This window comes from Colius striatus, chromosome 8, assembly GCF_028858725.1.
Source record: "Colius striatus isolate bColStr4 chromosome 8, bColStr4.1.hap1, whole genome shotgun sequence".
Classification (NCBI taxonomy): Eukaryota; Metazoa; Chordata; class Aves; order Coliiformes; family Coliidae; genus Colius; species Colius striatus.
In genome coordinates this window covers 28395944-28416216 of record NC_084766.1, presented here as the reverse complement: position 1 = coordinate 28416216, position 20273 = coordinate 28395944, and the positions used below count along the sequence as shown (strand labels likewise).

The following is a 20273-nucleotide window of genomic DNA, read 5'->3' as shown; positions in this document are numbered from 1 at the left end:
TATTGGGTGTGCTTGGGATTAGCAACAGGACTTGTCTTCAAAACACTTGGAGAGGTTCAGTGTTGGAGGCTGAGGGATGGAGACGTGGATGTGCTGCAGGTTGTGGCAGGTGAAGCCGGATGGGGACAGCAAATCCTGCCAGGGGCTGGTGTGGGCGGCTAGTGGGGGAACAATCTCAGTGCCAGAGGCTCAGGCACGTGGGCGCTGCAGGTGCCCTAGAAAACCAGGGACGATTTGATGGGTAACTGAGCTGAAGCACTAAAACACAGGGGCATACGGGGCACAGTCACCTGGCGCTGCTGCCAGCAGGAACAGCCTGCTGGGCTGCCACGGCCAGAGAGTGCAGAGACGGGGGCTGCAGGGCAAACGCAGAGTCCTGTGGCCACTGGTGAGCTGACCTGGCACTTCACAGGATGGGCATCACTGGCCATCTGGGCTGAAGCCAAATCGGTGGAAACTCCCTGGATGCCGGCCTCAGCCCTGCCTGCTGCCTGCCCAGCCCTGCCCTGCCCCACGCAGGTTTCACCCGGCCGGGCAGCCAGACACGGTGGAGGTTACAGCAAAGACATAAATAAAAAGGTTAATATTTTCCCCCAGTCTCTCCCAGCTGCCATGCAGATTGCAGCTGTTTCTCCCCAGTCACGTTGGCCGCAATACTCGTTGGGTTGGTATTTAATTGCCTCTCCCTAACGACCCGACAGGCAGGGTGTAATTTGCTGGCGCTGGCCAAACAGTACAGATAAACCCCGTTTGCACACAAAGGCAGCGGAGCAGGGAAACTCCGCCGTCGTCTAATTCTGCTCCCCTTTGGAGCTGGTGGCTCCAGACATGGGTGGGATCCAAAGCCACCATGTCTCAGCCTTTGGGAGGAGGAAGGAAAATGTCAAATAACAGGAGAGCCTGGGTGAAGCCGTAAGTGCCCTCAACGTCACCAGGGCTGGGCTGCCGTCTGCCAGCTCAGGGGCTGGCCACGTGTTGTTACAGCTCAGCACGTCCCTTTTCTTGGACTTTCTTTTATTTTCCCTGAATTTCGGGTGTAAAGATGTTTTAAGCTTTCTATTTGCTATATTTTTTTTAACCTTAGTGGTGTGTGCACTTATATGGGGAATGGCAACTTCACTCTTGCTGGGGAATCACCCAGCTGCAGATTAAAAACCCGACAGGTCTTTAACTCAGGAGGCAGAAGGGCTGCCATAACACCAATGTGGGCCCTCGGTGTTTCTTGGAACCTTGGCTTCAGCAGAAACAGGTAAAAAATGAATAAAAAGGGAAAGTTTCATTCCACTGTCACAATTTCTTCCCCCAGCTCTGCAGCACTGTGATGCTCAGAGCATCTCTGCCCTCCCTGGCTCCCCTCACACCCTGGGCTCTGGCTGGGACAGAGAGATTTCATACAGATGGGACAAATAATTAGAGAGTTCAAATTTACCCTGCCCTCACAATATGATCGCTGAAAAAGCAAAGCACACCCTTCCTTGTACTGGCCCAGGGCACAGACCTGTTTGTGACCATGTCTAATAGAGCCACGTGTTAGAGAAAAAGAAAGAAATGGACAACCCCCAATATTGGTAGAGAGAAAAGGGCAGTTACACAGGTCATGGGTGGATTTCAGTACTCTTGAACTATTTACACAAACTCCACTGTTGATGAGAGTGGCTTTTAAAGGCCTGCACATTTCCAGCATGCACTGAGCTTCAAAACGCTCAGAAAGGAACTATCACCACTAAAACTAATTGGGGAATCACCTGGTTTTGGACAGCCTGAGTGTTTTTAGGATGGTGGGTGTGTGATCCTGCCTGTGTAGCAGTGACCCCCGTGGGTCACCCACTTTGTGCGTGGCTCTGCAGGACTCAGTGCCTCACGCTGCAGAGAGTGTCTGGGATGGTGCCAGGTGCCCGCATCCCGTCTCTGGACGGCTCAGCGTTCCCCTCCCGTTGCTCACATGCCACACACACGATGAATCTGGCTGCTTTATCACCAAGTTGCACATTAACGCCCACACCTACAGCGTGGGGTAATTTATGAGAAACTGTAAGATAACCCTGTCTCGGAGCCTGGCGTCCTGGCAGCTGGTACCTGGCACTCGGGGTGCACCCGGCGCTGGGGCTGCCACTGATGCCTGCTCGGACACAAACTGGGAGGAAGCAAACAAACAACAACAACAACGCGGCGCCGTTTGTTTGAAGGTCTCTGGAACGGGAGGAAGTCGAGGGTGCGTCAAAATGGAAAAGCACAAAGCCAGCAGGGAAACGGGGGTTATTTATAAACTCCTAGAGGACAGCTCTGAACAATGGGGTGGGTGGTTTTTATCCCATCCAGAAATGAGAAAGGAGCCTGGGTCTGGCTGTCGCTGCACAGTGGAACAGGTTTGCTGGGGAGCCCCTGGCCCTGTGCTCAGCCCATGGGACCCAAGGGTCTGGGGGATCCAGGGGGTCCCTGGGTCACACCTCTGCTGGCTCTCCAGAGCAGTACTCTCTGCTGGCAGGCAAGGGATGCTCGCTGGCTTCTTCCAAATCTCCACCACTCCAGAAGTTCTGTGTTGGTAAAGAGCTGAACAGCACCCGCAGCACAAGTTTCCTCCCTGAGGTGTAAGGCAGCACCCATGGGCAGGCAGGTTTGGGGGCAGGTCCTCATTCCTGTGCCACAGCAGCCCTGAGCATGTGCCACAGCAAACCTCTCTCCTGCTCATTGTGTGTCTGGTAGCTGTTTGTGACTTGCTGCACGTCCTCACTTCAGACACGTTTTTGTCCTGTATGCAGGGAGTGTGCAGTGGGCAGTCACACCCTGGTGCAGGTTCCCAGGAGCGGGCAGGGGTTCAGCACAGAGAGTTCACTACACTCTCACCAGTGGGCCCTTTGCCTCTCCACTCAGCCTCTGTGATATTTTGAAACAAGCCCAGAAGATACAGCCAGCCACTCTGGACAGCAGCATGATCTCCTCTGCAAAGTTTAAGCCACGGTGGACGATAAGTTAAAGAGCACTCCACCAAGCCCCAGTGAATGGATGTGATGATCATCTCAGTCCTGTCTTACCTGCTCCTCCCTAGTCAGAAGGGACATCAACATCTATTTCAATCACAAGTTTTTTTGGGAAAGCATTCTCTGCCACTACTGAAGCTGGGGTTGTCCCTCCCTGAGCCCTCGCTGCCGCTCAGCCCTCGGGCAGGAGCCAAAGCAGGAGCCCTCTGCCCTGGCTGGCAGTGCTGGGCTGGGCCTGGCGCAGGGTTCAGGTGCGCTGCTGCCCCGGCAGGAGGGGCATGGCTGGAGCCCAGCAAATCAGCCACCACCTGTTTAAGGCCATGTGGGTAAAGCTGAGTGCAGGGGTGAGCCTTGGCAAAGACAGTTTGTGCCTGCAGCTTCCTGCTGCCCAGGGCAATTATAGACGTTTGTAAATCTCTGTAATGGGAAATTCTTCTCTTTTGTCCAGTGCATACCTACAGCTATCCACATACACCTGTATGCACGCCCTTAAACACACAGTCCCTGTGCTCCCTCTGACAGCTGCAGCTCTTTGGAGCAGTATAGTATGGAGAATGGCACAGTAACTCACAGAGACAGACACCACACCAGTGAAGAGCAACAGGACAAGAGAAGCTGTCAGGAGCTTGGTGGTAGCCCCTGCAGCACCGGGCCTGGCTCTGGGGCAAGGAGCACCCTTCCTGGCTGTGGGAAGCCCCTGGCTGCAGCCCTGGCAGCACTTCAGGTGACACGGGAGCTAAAAGGTGCAGCCATTCCTTTACGACTAGGGCAGTTACAACACCTAGTCTTAAAATCAGTTTGTAATCACATCTATCAAATTCAAGGCAGCTGCCAAAAATGGCACAAATGCACATGCACTCGTGTTCCTCGAAGAGCCTGGCTGGCTTCACACAGGAAAAGTCATTTAATCCATATGCTGACATGGGGGAATGCTCCCTCCGTGCCAGACCTTCTTTCACCTTATGGCAATAGGCTCCTTTTAATTGGAATTTTCCAGATATTAAGCCATTTTGAGGACTACAGAAACTTGGGCATCAGGGCAGGCAGTGGCCTTTGCAGGTTGTCTGGTGAGGGAAAAGCTTGCTGCTGACCCACAGATCTTAAGAATTTGCCCTTTTCAAACCCAGCTACAAACGAGTTAGTTCTGGCTGCCTCCACCTGCCTGTGGCCCAGAGCAGCTCAGAAAGGAGTGCAGTACAGCCTGCACTGCTCCTGCAGCAGCTGGGCTTTGGCTTCACAGTCCATGTCAGCCAAGGGCTGCTGATGGGGTATGGCACCTCCCGCGCTGACACTCCTCCTGCTGCAGCCCAGGGCTGCAGCACACACACCGTGGGTCAGCACGATGCCCAAATGGCAGCTGGGCCCTGAATGAGGCTCAGCCATCCCTGGCCATCCCTCATTGCTCTACTGCAGATCTCAGACTTCTGTTCAAAGTTATTCAGTTACAGTAAGAATCACTTTTCCTCTCTCAAAAGCTCACAGAGCTGGGATCACAGAGGGATAATTTGCAGCCCTTCCTTCAGGCACTTCCTTGGGCACGGAGAGGCTCCTGGTGAGGAGCCTCAGTCATCCTGCCAGGTTGAGCAGGAGAAGGGCTTGGAGCTGCCTCTCACAGCATCCTCTCATTTCATTAGGAGCAAAAGTCAAAGCACTAAAGCTGCTCCAAATCATAAGTTTGTGCTAAAACACAACAGCATTTCATGACTTCACTGCTGCAAAGAGCCACCTGATTTATTGTTCCACGGTGAGGAGTGTGTGAGCTTGTCTCCTCCATGGCCTGGTGCTCCCTCACACTGCACATGGACCCTGCACCTCCTCAACAGCCTCTGCCCAGTGCCCAGGGCTCTGCCAGGGCAGGTGCTGCTTTGCCTGCAGTGCCTGTGGGGTTTACATGGCCGCTGAGGAAGCACAGCATCGTGTTTCCTTTCACCCAAACCCATGCCGTGCTGATGTGCGGCTCAGTGGGGACAGAGGTGCTGCCTGGGAGCACAGTCCCTCCAGGGGAGCCTTTGACCTGCTCACACAAACCCTCCAGGAGTCAAAGGCTGAAATGAGGTTATTTTCACACAGATAAAAGTGCTTATCACTGATGCCCCCAGTCAAACTGGATGCCTCCTGCTGCCCTGTGTGGTGTGGGATGGTGGGCACCTCATGGTGTTCCCACCAGCACCCAAGCAGGACACACTGGAGTAAGAGGCTGAAAGAGAGAAGCAAAGGCTTTTGCATGTGTACCTTGCTTTTAAGCCTAAAATGCTCAATGTAAGAAAATCATCAAGAGTATTTCCCCTTGTCCTCCCTGTTTGCACAAAGCTCATTTCAAATGAAGGGATGGGACAGTGTTATTTCTTGGAGTGTTCATACAAGGCTCAGGCAGCCCCCAGGAAGCAGCTGGTGCCACGGGCACCCTCGCCAGAGCAGCAGGCAGGGGGGCCTGGCAGGACAGCCCACGTAGCACTGGCATCCTGCCTTCATCCTCACCCTGAGAAGACATTAGGGGCATCTCTAGTACCAAAAAGCATCTGGAGAGACATAAATCAAGCCAAAAGGAGTAAGTCAGCCCAAAGTGTCTGGTTATAAGAAAATCATTCCAATACCCAAACATTCTGTCATCACTTGGACCCAAGGTAATGCAAAGTCTGCCCAGCATGCCTCTTCCAGGCCATTTAGGAAGTTGGCCCCATTAAATAAATCCAGGAAGTACCAGCTGCTCCAGCTGCAGGGGCATGATCAGAGAGGTAGGTGACACACCAGCCAGGAGATCAATGCTTAAAGAGATGTGGTTACTTATTAGATGTAAACACTGTTGAATAAATCTAAATAAACTCCAGTTATTTATACAGCACACTCCTAATGCTGGTTCAATGTTGAGTCTTGCCAACTTTCAAATAAAACTGAAGCCAGGCAGGGTAAATGATTTAATGTCTCTGTAGATGTAATTAGCATGTGTAATATGTATATACAAATATAAATAATATATGTAATTATAAGTATTGGTGTTTGAGACTTGTCTCACCAGATGGAAAGAGTGAGTACTGAAAACCCTTTACTGGTGCCTGCTAGAGAAGGAAGGGCAATGGAACCCACTGGGATAAGGAACTGGTAGTTGGTATTTGGGGAAGGGAGTTATTACCCCACGTTCCCCTTCTGCTGAGTGAATCTGACAGGCAATTTCTCCCTCTTTTCCACCTGCCTAAAGAAGAACTGGCTGGAAGCATCTGCCATCCAAGGGCAAAGCACTGTGCATAAACAGCAGCTGCTGCAGTGTACTCACACCCACTTCTGTTGGGCATTGGTGGCACCCAGCAGAGACGTAACTCAGGAAATGCTGAGGCTCTGGTCCTCTGGAGCATCTCTGGGGCTCCAGTGTGGCACCCACCTGGCTACACATCTGTACCCCTCAATACCCTGTCTTCGTCCCTCCCCACTCTGCTGGGCCCAAACACCCCTCTGTGTGGGCTGTTGGTACTGCAAAGCCCAAAGACACCTTCAGACAAGCAGGCTGTTCTGAGAAAGGCTTGCCTGCTGCCACTGCCTTCCCTCCTCCACCCCAAACGCTTGGCACGTGCCACACAAGGATCAGCAACGTAAACTCCATTTTACCTGAAAGGAAGTTGTGGCCAAGCGACGGTCAGTCTGTTCTCCCTAGTAACAAGCAATAGAGCAAGAGGAAACAGCCTCAAGTTGTGCCAGGGGAGGTTCAGGCTGGATAGGAGAAGGAATTTCTTTCCTGCAAGGGTAGTCAGGCACTGGAACAGGCTGCCCAGGGAGGTGCTGGAGTCACCGTCCCTGGAGGGGTTTCGGAGTCAGTTGGATGTTGCACTTAGGGAAATGGTCTAGTGGTCAATAGGGCCAGGACAAAGGCTGCAAAAGATGAACTTAAAAGGTCTCTTCCAGCTGAAACCATTCTGTGATTCTATAATTCATGACCCAGCTGGGCTTCAGGCTTTAGTGAGGGCCAGGCAAGGGTTAGTCCTTGTGCCTGGTCTCACTGACAGGGACATGCAGAGCACTTGCTTGTGCAGCTGATACACGTGCAACTGCACATATTAAATGCCTTTATTTTCCAGTTTTCTCAAGGCACTGGCTGCAGTCTCTCTGTATTCAAGTTTGATGTTTGGACATTGGTGCCCAAGGGAGTGTGGTTTCATGCCCCAGGAGCCTGCAGGCAGACGGTGCCTCAGCAGGAGAGGGGCACAGTGACAGCCTCCCACATGCAGGCAGTGGTGCAGCAGCAAGGCAGGTCCATCCCACCGCCTCAGGTTACAGCTGGGGCTCTTCATATCAAGTATTTGAAAAGCCAGCTACTTCCACAGGCAGGCACAGCTTGGGACTGAGTTTATACACGTTTAATGAAGATTTGAAAGTTTGCAGAACCTCTGTTATTCAGCTGTTATGACAGAGGGAAACGGAATGAGAAGATGTCCCATCAGCTGCTTTACCCCACTGTGTGGCCACTGGTGCAGGGATTTGAAGTGACCCCAAACCTTAATGCCATTGTGAGACATACTGGGACAGGCCCCCAGGCTGCTATTAACACTAGGAGACCCTTAACATGAAGGCATGTTCATTAAGGGTCAATTATCTGCCCTTAATGCCTTGGACACACATAATCAGCCACCTGCAGCAACTTCCCTTTGCCAGTCCCTGTGGGGGCACAGAGGAGGGAGAAAGAGCTCAGCTGATGCGACAGATGTTCACCAGGAGACTCAGCCTCTGTAAGGTCCTCAAGCATGGCAGCCATTCACCATGCTGCTGTCTTTTGGGGGCTGCTACTCCCCCTGCAGCTCAGGGGTCATTTGGCTCATGCATCACAAGCAACGTAATGTCCTGCAGCTCTCCCTGGCATGGGCAAACTCGCTCAGACCTTTGAGAAGAATCAGGTTGTTAATTCAAGCACCTCATTCTAGGTAATGTTTGAACTTTCTATACCTTTGGGAGGAGAGGGATGAGTGCTGTGCCTGGTGAGGAGGTCAGAGAGCAGTCAGCAGCTGATGTGCTGAAGGTCAAAACCAGCACCAGCCGGCAGCATTTGCCAGGGAACAGAAAGCTCCTGCTTTGAGCTGTGCCCAGACACCACCTCCGCCCTGGAGTTTCTCAGCTACTCCTCACAGAGTTCAACTGCTCACCTTTCTGATGACCCAGAGCACAAGTTTTGTTTTTGCAAATGACATTTGCACATCAAGAACTTGCAGAAGCTACAGAAGCATCCAGAGACGTGCAGCTGTACCAAGCTACTGCTGCAAATGCAAAGGGAAAGGCACCTGGAAATGACAACTCTGAAGCAGGAGAGACAGAAAGGTGCAGGATCCTTCAGCACCAGTGCCTTCTGGATATTAGACCTTGGAGTGATGGAGAGCCCTGGGAAGGGCCTTCAGTGTCCCCTGACTGCTCTGGTAGGGAAGGTGAGGGGTCAGGCACCTCCGGCACTGCTGTGTTGAGGCCTCTCAAATCAGCTGCTCCCCTCATCCCTCTGGCATTCCGGCTGGGACTGACACAACACCCTCCCTCCAAACATGGGGAGACAAGGACACAGAGCCAGGAGGGGACTTCCTCTTTCCTGAGTGGTGATGGCAGCCATGAACCAGTAACAGCAAACGTTCCCAGGCGAGGCATCGATCGATCCCAGCACAGGCAGCCAAAGCCCACACATCTCCTTTCCCTGGTGTTTGTTCTCCAGAACAAACCTCTCAAGGAGTTTGTCAAAACATTGCTCAGCGCAGTCCATGGCAATTTCTGTGGTGACATCTGAATGCAAGAGGAGGTTGGAACTCCTAAAACATGAGACTGAAGTGAAAGATCTCCAGTGGCCAGTGAGGCCAGGCCTCTGCAGCCAGATGCAGCCTGAAAGGACACTTCCTCATAGTTAGGGGTGAGGGAAGCTCTTGTTTACATGTCAGCGGCCAATTCAGCCCCTAACTGACTTCCTCTCCACCTCATTTCTCATTGTTGATGGCAGCCATTCTCATGCAACTACAGAAGCCAAGGTGTTTGTCACTTAACTTCTTTGGGTGGAGAAGACAGGAGGCAAAAAATGAAAGGAGAAATCCAACAGCAGCAAGCAGCCTCCCAGCATCGACTTGGGGAGGGCCCTGCAGACAGGCCAGAGTCCTGGGCAGGGGGGTTTGATCCCAGTCCCATTGCTCTGAACCGGGGAGATGGTCAGAGCTGACACACATCTCCTGGAACAGCCAGTAGAGCAGAGTGGGCAGTGGTAGCTGGGCTGGCAGGGAATCAGCTGGCTGCCAGACTTCATTCGCTCCCTCTGCATTTAATATATCTAACCTTAATGTAAAACAGCAGTCAGGAGCTGCTGGCAGCAGAGGGACATGCATGGTGAGGACTGGCTTTGGCATCAGAGCAGAGCAGGGGCTGCCCAGCTGCCTTTGTGCACACGGTGGGGCTTGGCTGCCCTCTGGGGGGACCAAGCACATGTGATGCCAGGCCAGGCATGGCCTCTGCTCACCTGGCTGGAGTCCTGCAGCAGGGCTGCCCGGGGCTGGGCACGGTAGAGCTTTGGCAGGACAGAGTGGAGCAGTCTCACACCTCCAACCCCACGATGTCCGCTCCTGCTGATGCCAGTGAGCCTGTCTCTTACCTCTGTGACAGAGACCCCACAGGCTGTGACAGGGACCAAGTCAGCCCTGGGCACAGGCTGATTGAAAGGTGAGGACCTGCATGATATGGATGCACCAACATCACACCTAAAGGATAAGATCCTAGAGGGTAAAACATCAGCATCTGCTTCATGCAAGCTCAAGCCTCTGGTTTTCTCTCCCTGAGTTTGATCCAGTGCAAATGTTGACCAGGGATAGGAAGGTGAAACTAGAAAAGTCAGGCAAGGCAGACTGAAAAGGAAGTTTTGCTGAACACATGCTCCAGATGTGCCCAGACACCACTTTTCCTTTCCCATGCTTCATTTACAGGCAGATCCCAAGTAAGAAATACTGACAACACTTTCCACTTTTTGTAAGTCAAATGATGTTTTTTTCTCTCGAAGACAAAGGGACAGAGGATCTGTCCCTTTGACCACCACATGTGAGACATAATAGTATGTAATATAATAATATCTTTATTATATACTAGATAGCAAATATATCTATCTCCTTCTTTCTCTCTCTTCTCTCCTTCTCTGATTTTCCATGCACAGCAGTTAACAGCACAAGTAGCCAAGTCTTTCCCTTCTCAAGTTTGACTAATATAGAAAAACAAGGGAAACAAACCAGAATGAAGGTCCAACTTTCCCAACATCCCATTTCCCACAAAGACAAAGGGAAGATGCTGGAGGAAAGCAGACAAACAGGGTGAACACGCAGTGATGCTTCCCCAGACCCTGCCCTCAGCCTCCAACAATGCGCAGTTCAGAGTCTGAGACCCAGATGCCTAGTGTGCCTCTGGCAGTATTTACCTGGTGAAGTGCAAAGAGCCACAAGCCAGCTGGCAGTGGCAATGTGTGGCATTCTCCTTTATGGAGCTGTGAAAATCCGGTACAACGCTCCAAAACTGGTGCTCTGAACTCCCAAAGCAGCAGTTTAATATTTTAAAGGAACTTGCTTCAGTGCAGCTCCTCCCAGAGACCCAGGAAGATGTGCCCTGACTCCTGGTTCTCCATTCACATACCCCCAGGTCACCTGAGGGGGAGATCAGAGAGGCACTGCCCTGATCCCACCACATCGGAAGCTTTGCCACTTCACCCTATCCGCTTCTGCCCCAGACACCAGAAATGCTCAGAGCCCTCTGGCAGGTAGGTAAGGTTGCTAGAGAGAAAACATTGAACATAAGGAGATTCTTCTGTTCAGTGGAGTGAGTTTAACAAGTGCTAAAAGAAAACAACCTGTCCTTGGGTAGCTGCGGCAGCGCGAGAGGCTGAGGGGGCGGAGGAGTGTTGCTGCCTGGACAAAGGCCGCTCCGCTTCTGGGTTTTCAAATGAATCCATAAAGGAGTCCGACAGCCAGATGTCAGCTTTCATCTCCCTGCGCTGGAACCGGAATAAAGCCCACAAAATCTCCACCAAAATACTTTCTTTGAAAGCTCTTTGTGTTAATGGCTTTCCGGCCGCAGAGAAAGAGGGCAGAACGTGAAAGTCTGATGCCACCTAAAGGCCGCTTGTATTTCCACCTTCAAAGGCTGCGCTTGACTTTGGGACTCAACGAAAATTTCAGAGGATGAAATCTAGTTTGCCCTCCAGTTCTCATCATCAAGCTTTGTTTTGTTTGCTTACAATCTGACCAAAGTGGACTGCAACTTCCCATGCTGTGCGCCGGCCCAAGTGCAACGCGCTTGGCTGTGTTGGCACGTGCTGCCTGCATGCAGGAAGGGTAACGTTGCTCAGGTAGGCAAACACTTCCAAAGGACAAGGCTGGTGCCAACTATGAGTTTCTTCACATGATATTCTGGAAATCTTTTCTCTTAGAAACCTAAATTGCTACTGCATTTGCAGCTGAGAGTAGAAGTTGTGGCCAAGGGCTGAGTATATTAGGGACTATTCCTCTGAGAGTCTGTGCAAGTTTGAGGAAACTGCAAGCCTCTAAAAGCAGGAGTTCACACAGGCTCTGTGACAGCAAGAATGTCTGAAGGGCCCATGTCCACCAAACGCCCTCATGGCCCTCCTCACACCATCCTAAATTCCCATGAGACCTGTGTTCCCAGTCTGGGACATGGTGGCCCTTTCTCCCTGCCCTTGGCTACATACCCAGTGGTATGTTGTATTTGAAAAGCTTCCACAGTGAGAATTCATCAGTTTTGACAACTTGGACACGTAGAATATTGAAAATCCTCAACTACTGAGCACCAGAGAGAAGAACAATTTATGCCAGGTGCTCAGCAGTGCACAATAACCCCACCAGCAAGGCAGGAAAATACTGGTCAAAAAGGTGTATTGTGGCCTCCACCATGACATCATCCTGTCTCCTCGCAGCCTCTACAGCCTGATTTAAAGCAGATCTCTTGACATTTCAGCAAATCAAGCTCACCTCCAGAACAGGTGAGAGTCTGTAAAAGGAGTGGGCAGGTGCTCACCCAGGCCACAGCACAGATTTCAGTATGGCCAGGCACAGACAAGATGCACAGCTTCAAAACCTCTTTGTTTTCCTTTGTAAGGCTCCTGGGTGGTAGTTTGCATGTAACTTCTCACAGCATACATACACTGCTGCTTCTCTGTATCGCTCCTTCTCGGGTTAAGCATCCTCATGGCAATAATTATTTCCCATTACTTTCATGTCAATGATGCTCATTTTCAAGGGCTCCTGCTTCCCAAGATTTAAGGCTCTACCTATGTTCTGCCTGTTACAAACATCTACTTTACATCCACGCTTTGGCTTGCAGAATGTCAGATCCTTCTTGTAACGCTGTGAAAGACTGAGATCTAAGCAAAAATGTAGGGTCTGCTGTGGTTCATGGACTCCTGGGGGTAAAGAGATTTTGAAGAAGAAAGCTACAGATGCACTTAGAGCCTTACAGCATAAGCTCCTCGGTGTCGATAGTGTCTACTTGCACGTCAGTGCAGCACTAAGCAGTGTGGAGATGCTCCTGGAGACAAACGATAGTAAGAAAATTACTTGAATTTTGGTTAGGATTTATTTAAAATGCCAAACCAAAATGATCCTCCCACACGGGGACTGAGTTCATGAAACTGTCATCAGGCTCGGAGGGCTGGATTTTTGCTTTCTTGTAAACAGAAACAAAAGGCTGACTTGTGGAAGGACAATGAAAATAAACACTTGCAAAGTCCTTACAGAGGCTTCAGAGAGTTGACACAGCTATATAAACATAACGCTGCAACTTCCACAGCCTCAGAGACTCCAAGGTGTCCCGTATGCTGGCAGGGCACCACACAGATGTCTTCAAGTAACCTACAAACCTCTCTTTGTTTTCATTAATAAAATGAAAAAGAAAAGGTAATTTCCACAAGCTATTTCCCTTCTCTGTGCTTCCACAGCACTTAAACCAGCCAAGTCCTGTGTCTCAGGCCATCATATGTAAATCCTCGCTGCAGAACAGGAGGAGGTGGGGAGGAGTTCCCCAGGAGAGGAAAGCAGCACAGACTGCTTTCAAACCAACAGCCTGACAACACCTTGTGCTCTACCATGGGCCTGTCCTCTTTCATCTCCAGGATCTGTCACAGAGTAAACAACTGTCCTCTAATAAGATCAGGCCATTCCCTTGCATAGCTTTCAGAATAAGCACAAGCAGGAAGCCATCTTCAGAATCCATTCTTCGGCAGGAGCGTGCACAACCACAGCACCTTTCCCGGAGGCGAGGGCCGTAAGAGCGCTGTACGAACAAAAGGCTGCTCTATAGAACCCCCTCTATTTAAAATACTGTTTATTTGTGATTTAACATTAATTAGCATTACATCTATGAGCAACTTCAGATAACATTTATATATTTTCCACAGGACACAAGAGTTGGCTGGCTCATTCTTTATGCCAAAGCAAGTAAATAGAGGCATTAGCAAAAGGTGCAAATAGTTCCACGGTTGCGTTTTAAAAAATATTTATGCACATTGCATTCATTTAGATATAGTTTTAAAAAAGTTATGAAAAGCGTAGTTCACAGGTTACTGTTTCTACATATGTTGTAATACAACACAAAGAATGTAGAACATAAAAAAAACCAAAACCCCAAAGTAAAGCGACTGAAAAGTTTCCACTATGATTAAAAACACTGATTCCAGTATTTAGTGAGAGCTAGGAAATTGTTTCCAGGATCCATTCCGACATTGCATTATCACACTGACACGGTCAAAGCTAACCAGCCCCTGAACATGCTATAGTCAACATTTTTGGCATGCCAAACCACTCTCCAGCCATACTTAACAATGACATATTGTATAATAGTTCACCCGGCAGCTTGGGAATCACATGGATCTTCAAAATGTACTTCCTATTGCGATGGCGGATTTACAGACGGCTCGACACAGCGAAGAAAACCCTATGTTAATTTCTATGTTTAGTTTGTATTTACAATACAGTAAAAGTACTAAAATGACAAGAGCAGTAAAAATGAGTAAGTGGCAGTGCCAGCCTTACCCATGGCACTAGGCTTCGATTTGCTCTGGGTTCATCCAAAGGACAACACAGATTCACGAGACCCTTTTACAACTCGAATGAAAGTGAAGAAAACCCCAAAGTGTTGCACTCTGTATGAATCCAAACAAATTATTTAAAACATCTAATATGGAAATGTCACTTTGCTGATTTAATAAAAATATCCCACAATTCATTTCTTATATTTAAAAAAAATAATCACCAAACTTTTACTTTCTTTGTCTCTTCCTATTTTCTTACTATTTCACTTTCCCTTTTAACAGTTTTGTTTCCTTCATTTGGTTATGTTAAGAGATTAATTTTTCTTCATTCATTAGCAATACCATGAAAGAGAAAAAAAAAATCGAACCCACAGGTAACTCTTGAAGATGAATCCAGTTCAATTTTATATGCTTTTACCCTTTGATTTCTAAGTCCCTGGATTCCTGAATTATATTTAAGTATACTCTAAACCAAGCGTTCTTAAATACATTCTACTATTAAACGCTTGGTTCACATGCTTATAATACCTTTATACTGAATGGTATACAAACATTTGAACATATAAAATCTTCTTTTTGTTTTGCCAGTTAAACTAAAGTATCAATGTTAAGTGTATAAAACCCCCCTTCTTGAAAAATAAGGGTTTCCCCCCCCCAACTGATAGAATAAAAAAAGTCTTCAAAAATTATATTTCACTAAAATGAAATATTTGGCAAAAAAAGTTATTGAACAATGGAATTCTTTAGACATTTTGTATAATTCCAAATAAACTTTCTCTTACACAGTTTTCCCTCTAATATTATGTGCCAGTGTATAATATTTCTATATGATCTAATCTTAAAAAAGACTTAAAGGTGTGCTGTTAAGACGTACCCACTCAAATCAGGGCACAGAAACATAACATATATGGTCAAAACCACAATACCAAAATGTATGGTCTGGTTACCAAGTGAGACAGCAGTTTTTTAAAAAGTCGTGTGATCACTCAACAGCAACTTTAAGAAAGACTTTAACTGTACTGAAAATATTAAGGTCTGCAAAACACTCCAAGCAGAACTTGCTGCTGCATACTGTGATGGTATTTGATCTTGCTATGATGGTATTTGAGCACCTACCAGTGTAGTTCTACATGAAACTAATGATTTTTTTCCAACCCTCATAGCAATTTTGGACACAGTTACGTGAGAGATGAATTCAATTTTCAATTACCACGAAAGGTTTTGGTTGCTTGGTTGCTGCGTTGGTTTTTTACTTAAAGCAAAACCTCTTCCAGTTCCTTTTTGTTTAGGTTAAAAGTCCAGTTCCTGCACACCCCTAACACTATGCTGTTAATGGTCAACTTAAACGTTTTAAATGTGCAACATCTCCCCACAACACAACTGCACTTACGCTTCCACCTTCTCCTTCTTTTTACTCTTTTTCAGGAAAGACGGGGTGCGGAATTTCTTCTTCTTCTTTGATGGAGATTTGGAAGGTGACCCTTCAGGGGACAGGGCCTCTTCTATCTTTTCAGAGCTTTTAATTGTAATCTCTACGCTCTCCACAGTACTAGTGGTTAACTGACTGACCCTCTTGGTGAGATCTTCTTCCACGTCATGTGCATCGTCTTTGCCGTTCACCACCACAAGTGGCATCTCCGCAGATATTAGGTTAGCATTCTGGGTATAGAAATCTTCGTGATTTTCTAAAAGGACAGAGAATTTTGCAATTATTTATCTATATTACCATGCAAAAAAAATGAGTGTTGAAACAAAGTCTGCAAGTCTGGACCATGATCCAAAGAATTAAACCCAAAGTGCTTCACGGTGGGCTTTCCCCCCGCCTTTATCTGCACTCTTACTCCTTGTAAACAGGTAAATAGTATGAAAATGTCATTAAAGCAAAATGGGTTGAAAAAGCTAACCTTATCTCTGCCAGGTACATACACAGCTCAAGCTGTGTGCACTACATACAAATCCAGCCTGCATAGCAGACACACAGAGTCTCACGCACACTCAGAATTACACTTTACTGTGAGACACTAACTGATGAAAACGCAGCCACTTCATACAGAAGTCTTCAGAGAACTCCTCTTTACACATGCCTTATAGACATTGCTGGAAAAGCCTTTGGCAAAAAAAATTATAACATGTGTCCTCCATCTCATGAATGGCCAAGTTGCAGTATCCCCTGTGTTATTTTCTGAGGTAATCACGTATTAGCAAAAAAATACAGGAAGCAGTTTTGTGGACAGCCCCACCCACACTTGGTAAAAAAGGGGTCTTTTTGGCTCAGCCTACTTCATGCAAGTGTGAAGAATGCAGCAGAAGTGTGGAAGATGGATGACTCAGGTTACCAGAGCCATTGGCATCGTATAGAAATTGCACGGAATACCTTCTAATTTTTCTGGGGCATTTTGCGGGGACTGAGTTTGTGACTGAATTTGTGACACAGATGAAGCGTCATCTGAGAATAACTCCTGTTCAGCATCTGCAGGATAAGATTTGAATTAGTAGCCATGCAAAGGTAAAAATCAAGCAAGAATGTCAGTGCTAGTGATACAAGATTTACAGCTCTGCTAGCATTGCGTTGCTCATGCTGATAACCTGAAGAAGATACAGTACACAGTTTAAACCCTACAGAATGCTGGATTTACATGTTTTATATGCTAACAATCACTACATATTAGTTCCTTAATAGAAAGCATTATAAAGAATAGCAGGGTTTCATTCCAGGTAGCATGCCCCATGGTTTTATCTAGGCCTAAGTCACACAGTTTGCTGTTACAGTAAGCTATTATGTTGTGTCCTGAATGTGATCTACAGCAAAGTTGTTTTATTACACAATATTAGTGAGGAAGAGCGCACAGTACGTGTTACTGTTCAAAAAAAACCACATCAAGCAACAAACAACCCAACCCTGAATTAGTAATTCCCTATGGAACAACAGTATTGGAAAAAAACCTTAAGAATAAAAGTAGATGAGCCTTCTGCATTGGGAGAATAAAATGAAAATGAAAGAAGCCAAGATCAAACAGCTCAGTAAGCTGCTGGAAACAATAAGTGACAAATGTGTACTCTAAGGGTCAGAAAAGGGAGAACCAATTGACGTGGTTGTACCAAGTCAAAAGTATGGTGTCATGTCTCACTTTCTAAGTGAGAGTCCAACAGCCTTTTCCTGTGAATCCTGGTATAAAACAGATATAAAGAGAACCCAGAGATCACAAAGCTTTTATCCGCTTTGCCACATCTCTCGGAATCTAAGCAGCAAAGATCAGAGTCAATTGTTCATAGATCATCTAGATTACTTAGCAAAACTTCTGTGAGGTAGAAGGTCACCAGACTGGTTGTGGAATCCTGGTATCCTTATGGGTACTCAAAGCTCAGCTGGACACAGACCTGAGCGACTTCATCTGACACTGAAATGAACTTTGAGGAGGAAGTTGGACTAAGGTGACCTTCATGGGCTCTTTCAACCTAAGTTATTCTATGATTCTGAGAAAAAAAATAAGAGTCACTATACTGAAGTGTGATTCTGCCATCCCAGCCTCTGTGCAAACCTTTCATTGCTTTAATCTTAGCGTTAACCAAAGCAAAAAAAACATTTAACAAAAAATTCTCAAGGAATGAATAGTCCCAAAGCAAAGCAGTTGTCAACAGTGTATGCTAACAACACACACATATACAGTTTTACAGTAGCTATTTTCCAAAGAGATATGAACTCATTTTGAAAATGTAACCCCCAACATTTAAAGCCCCAGCACGGACCTTCTAACCCTTGTTGCTTGCGCTCAATTGTTTTCTTGTACTCTTCCAGCTCCTTTTCTGTGAGATGGCTGAAGGGGTTGGGTGGTGCTGGTGGTGCGTGCTCATCATCTTCAAATTGCATTGGCTGGACAAAAGACAAACACAAAATCTCATCATTAAAAAAAAAGAGGCCAGCGAGATGTACATCTTTAATGTCCTGCTTTTTTGCCCAAAGTCTGGTGACACCAGGCTGCCAGGGAATAGACAAGGAAACCATATGTGCTTTAAGACTGAAATTACCCTATCTGGACCTGCCTCAGCAGTGGGGTTGGACAAGATGATCTCTAAAGGTCCCTTCCAACTCCTACCATTCTATGATTGTACGATTCACATAGTAATGAACACTGACCACTGAGCTGTAAATCACTGTCCTTTGCAGCAGCACCAAGGGGGACAGCCTCAGGAGGACAGACCTGCCTCAGCAGGGACTAATATGCTCTTCTGAGAAGCGAAAATTCTTTGACAACAGGAATCCAAAAATAAGGCTTCCCATATTATCTGTAAATGCCTCAAGCTCAAGGACTTTTGTGGGTTTTTTTGTATGAAAGTAACTGTGCTTAAGCTCCAGTTTAGGAATATAACTTGAAGAGCTCTTCTGAGATGAATCTTACAATGACAAAATTAAGATTATTTTCACATTGCAAGAAAACTCATTTGGAAAATACTATTTTTGTCTGAAATAAATAAGCACACTCAGTGTTCTCTCAAAAGAATGTTGGAAAGCAAAACAAGGAAACAGATGCACTAACCCATGGATGGTGGGAAATGAATTACAATTCAGTACAGTTTGTACAGATAACCTCATTAGGGAGAACTGTATCATTTAGAATTAAGCATACTCTACTCAAGAAATGATGGTGTGGACAGGTAAGAAACTGGAAACCCTCCCTCCCTCCCAATAACAAGCTTGTTTCTAATGAGAGCTGCCTTCTACATGGTTCTATCCCACCTTTTAAACTTGGCTAGTTCTGGGCCTCAATTCTTTTCTTTAGCAGCAGTCCCACAGACTGAGGAAAGGATTATTTTTGGCACCATTCATGGCAAAGTTCATCACTCGTTAGCTTAAACAGCCTTAGACAGGGACCTATTTCATTCATATTAATGGCAGGCAAATCTGCCATACACATCTCCATTGGAAATGAACATTTTAAACCTCTGAAATGAAACATGAACAATATGTATCACACATGCAAAACCTGGCTTAAAATATTCAGTTCTAACAAAGCATTTAAAAAGAAAATGGTTCAAAGTGATGTTTGAAAGACAGGCAGCCAAATAATCCAAATATGTAAACAAATTGATGATGTTCTACTCACTGGACTTGGCTTTTTATCCACAACGATCCCAGCAAGCAGCTGAGACTGTGGTCCTGCTGTTTTCAGGTCATACCGGTTTTGCTCCCTTATCTATAAAGAGGAAAGAAACTGAGTTAGAAACAGACGTTGCTCTGCCAAACCCTGTGCCCATCAGCTTTGCAAAGTCAGTAACACAGGAAGCAGTGAATGGCTGCAGGACCAGTCTGTATACTGCTGCACCTAAAAATTATGACCTCTCCTTCCACCTCTGAATGCATTCCATATCTTATTCAGCCCTTTGAATACCCTCGAATAGCCACTCCAGCCCTTCACCCCAGCTCCTGCCCTTCATGAAAGCCATTATTTAGAAACAAACTCTAAGGAATAGCATATCTCTTGATTTGTCCTCTCCATCACCCCGAAATTAGTGACTCATATTAAGCTACTACAGAGATCTCTGATCACAAAGGCTGGTAAAGTTTTTCCTCCTGTGAATACCTCATTATTTTCCCCAAGCCAACAGCCCTAGCATCACGTTGTCAGTGCTTAAGAGATTGACACATCAGGTACAAATACAAATATAGATCAGGTAAAAAAATTATACAGAAGAAAAATAGGAATAAACTGTCTGATGAGACAACAACATGCATCAATCTAAAAGTCTTTGTCTGAGACATGTATTATTAATCTCTAGATGATTAGTCAGTGCCTTTCCAGTTCTAAGGAAGGGAGTTGCTGCTTCTGACTCCAGTTCAGTCCCTGCGGACACTGATATGGTGCTTTCCAAGAAAGAGATAAAAAACTGTAATCAAATGGAAAGTGTCCAGAGTATCTGTTAATGTAGTTATGTCTAGGGTGGAGTATTTGGTCAGTCTGACAGTCAGTGCCTTATGTGCTGGAAGGGAAAAGCAGTGAGGTCTTCATGTTTACAGAGAGGTCCAACAATATGTTCTGATTTTCTGGGTTTTTTTGCTGCCATTAGGAAACAGACTGGACCACAGAAACTCCACCTTAACAAGTAGGAGCAGAATTAATACAGAATAGAGTGAGATTACAGTCTGAAATTGAGTCATACTGTAGATGACCCACTGTAACTCGGCTCATGTTGACACCTACTTATCCACTAAATACAATGCTAAATAGCAGGGACTACCATTTCTAATCTATCACTTCCACAGTTAATACTCA

The 20273-nt window shown here is 46.8% G+C and overlaps 1 protein-coding gene across 10 annotated transcripts in view; it reads right to left on the bottom strand.

Moving 5' to 3' along the window:
• Positions 1–13281: 13281 nt before the first annotated feature.
• ADD3 (adducin 3) overlaps positions 13282–20273 on the bottom strand; it is a 100209-nt gene continuing 93217 nt past the window's right edge. For 9 of the 10 annotated variants that reach the window (XM_062000939.1, XM_062000938.1, XM_062000940.1 and 6 more), the window contains 4 exons: positions 19107–19196; positions 17752–17875; positions 16379–16474; positions 13282–15689 (listed from right to left, as the gene is read on the bottom strand). In XM_062000939.1, coding sequence (XP_061856923.1) covers positions 15391–15689; positions 16379–16474; positions 17752–17875; positions 19107–19196 — 609 coding nt within the window. In that variant the 3' untranslated portion in view covers positions 13282–15390. The remainder of the gene's footprint in view (positions 15690–16378; positions 16475–17751; positions 17876–19106; positions 19197–20273) is intronic. The other variant, XM_062000945.1, reaches the window with a different exon arrangement.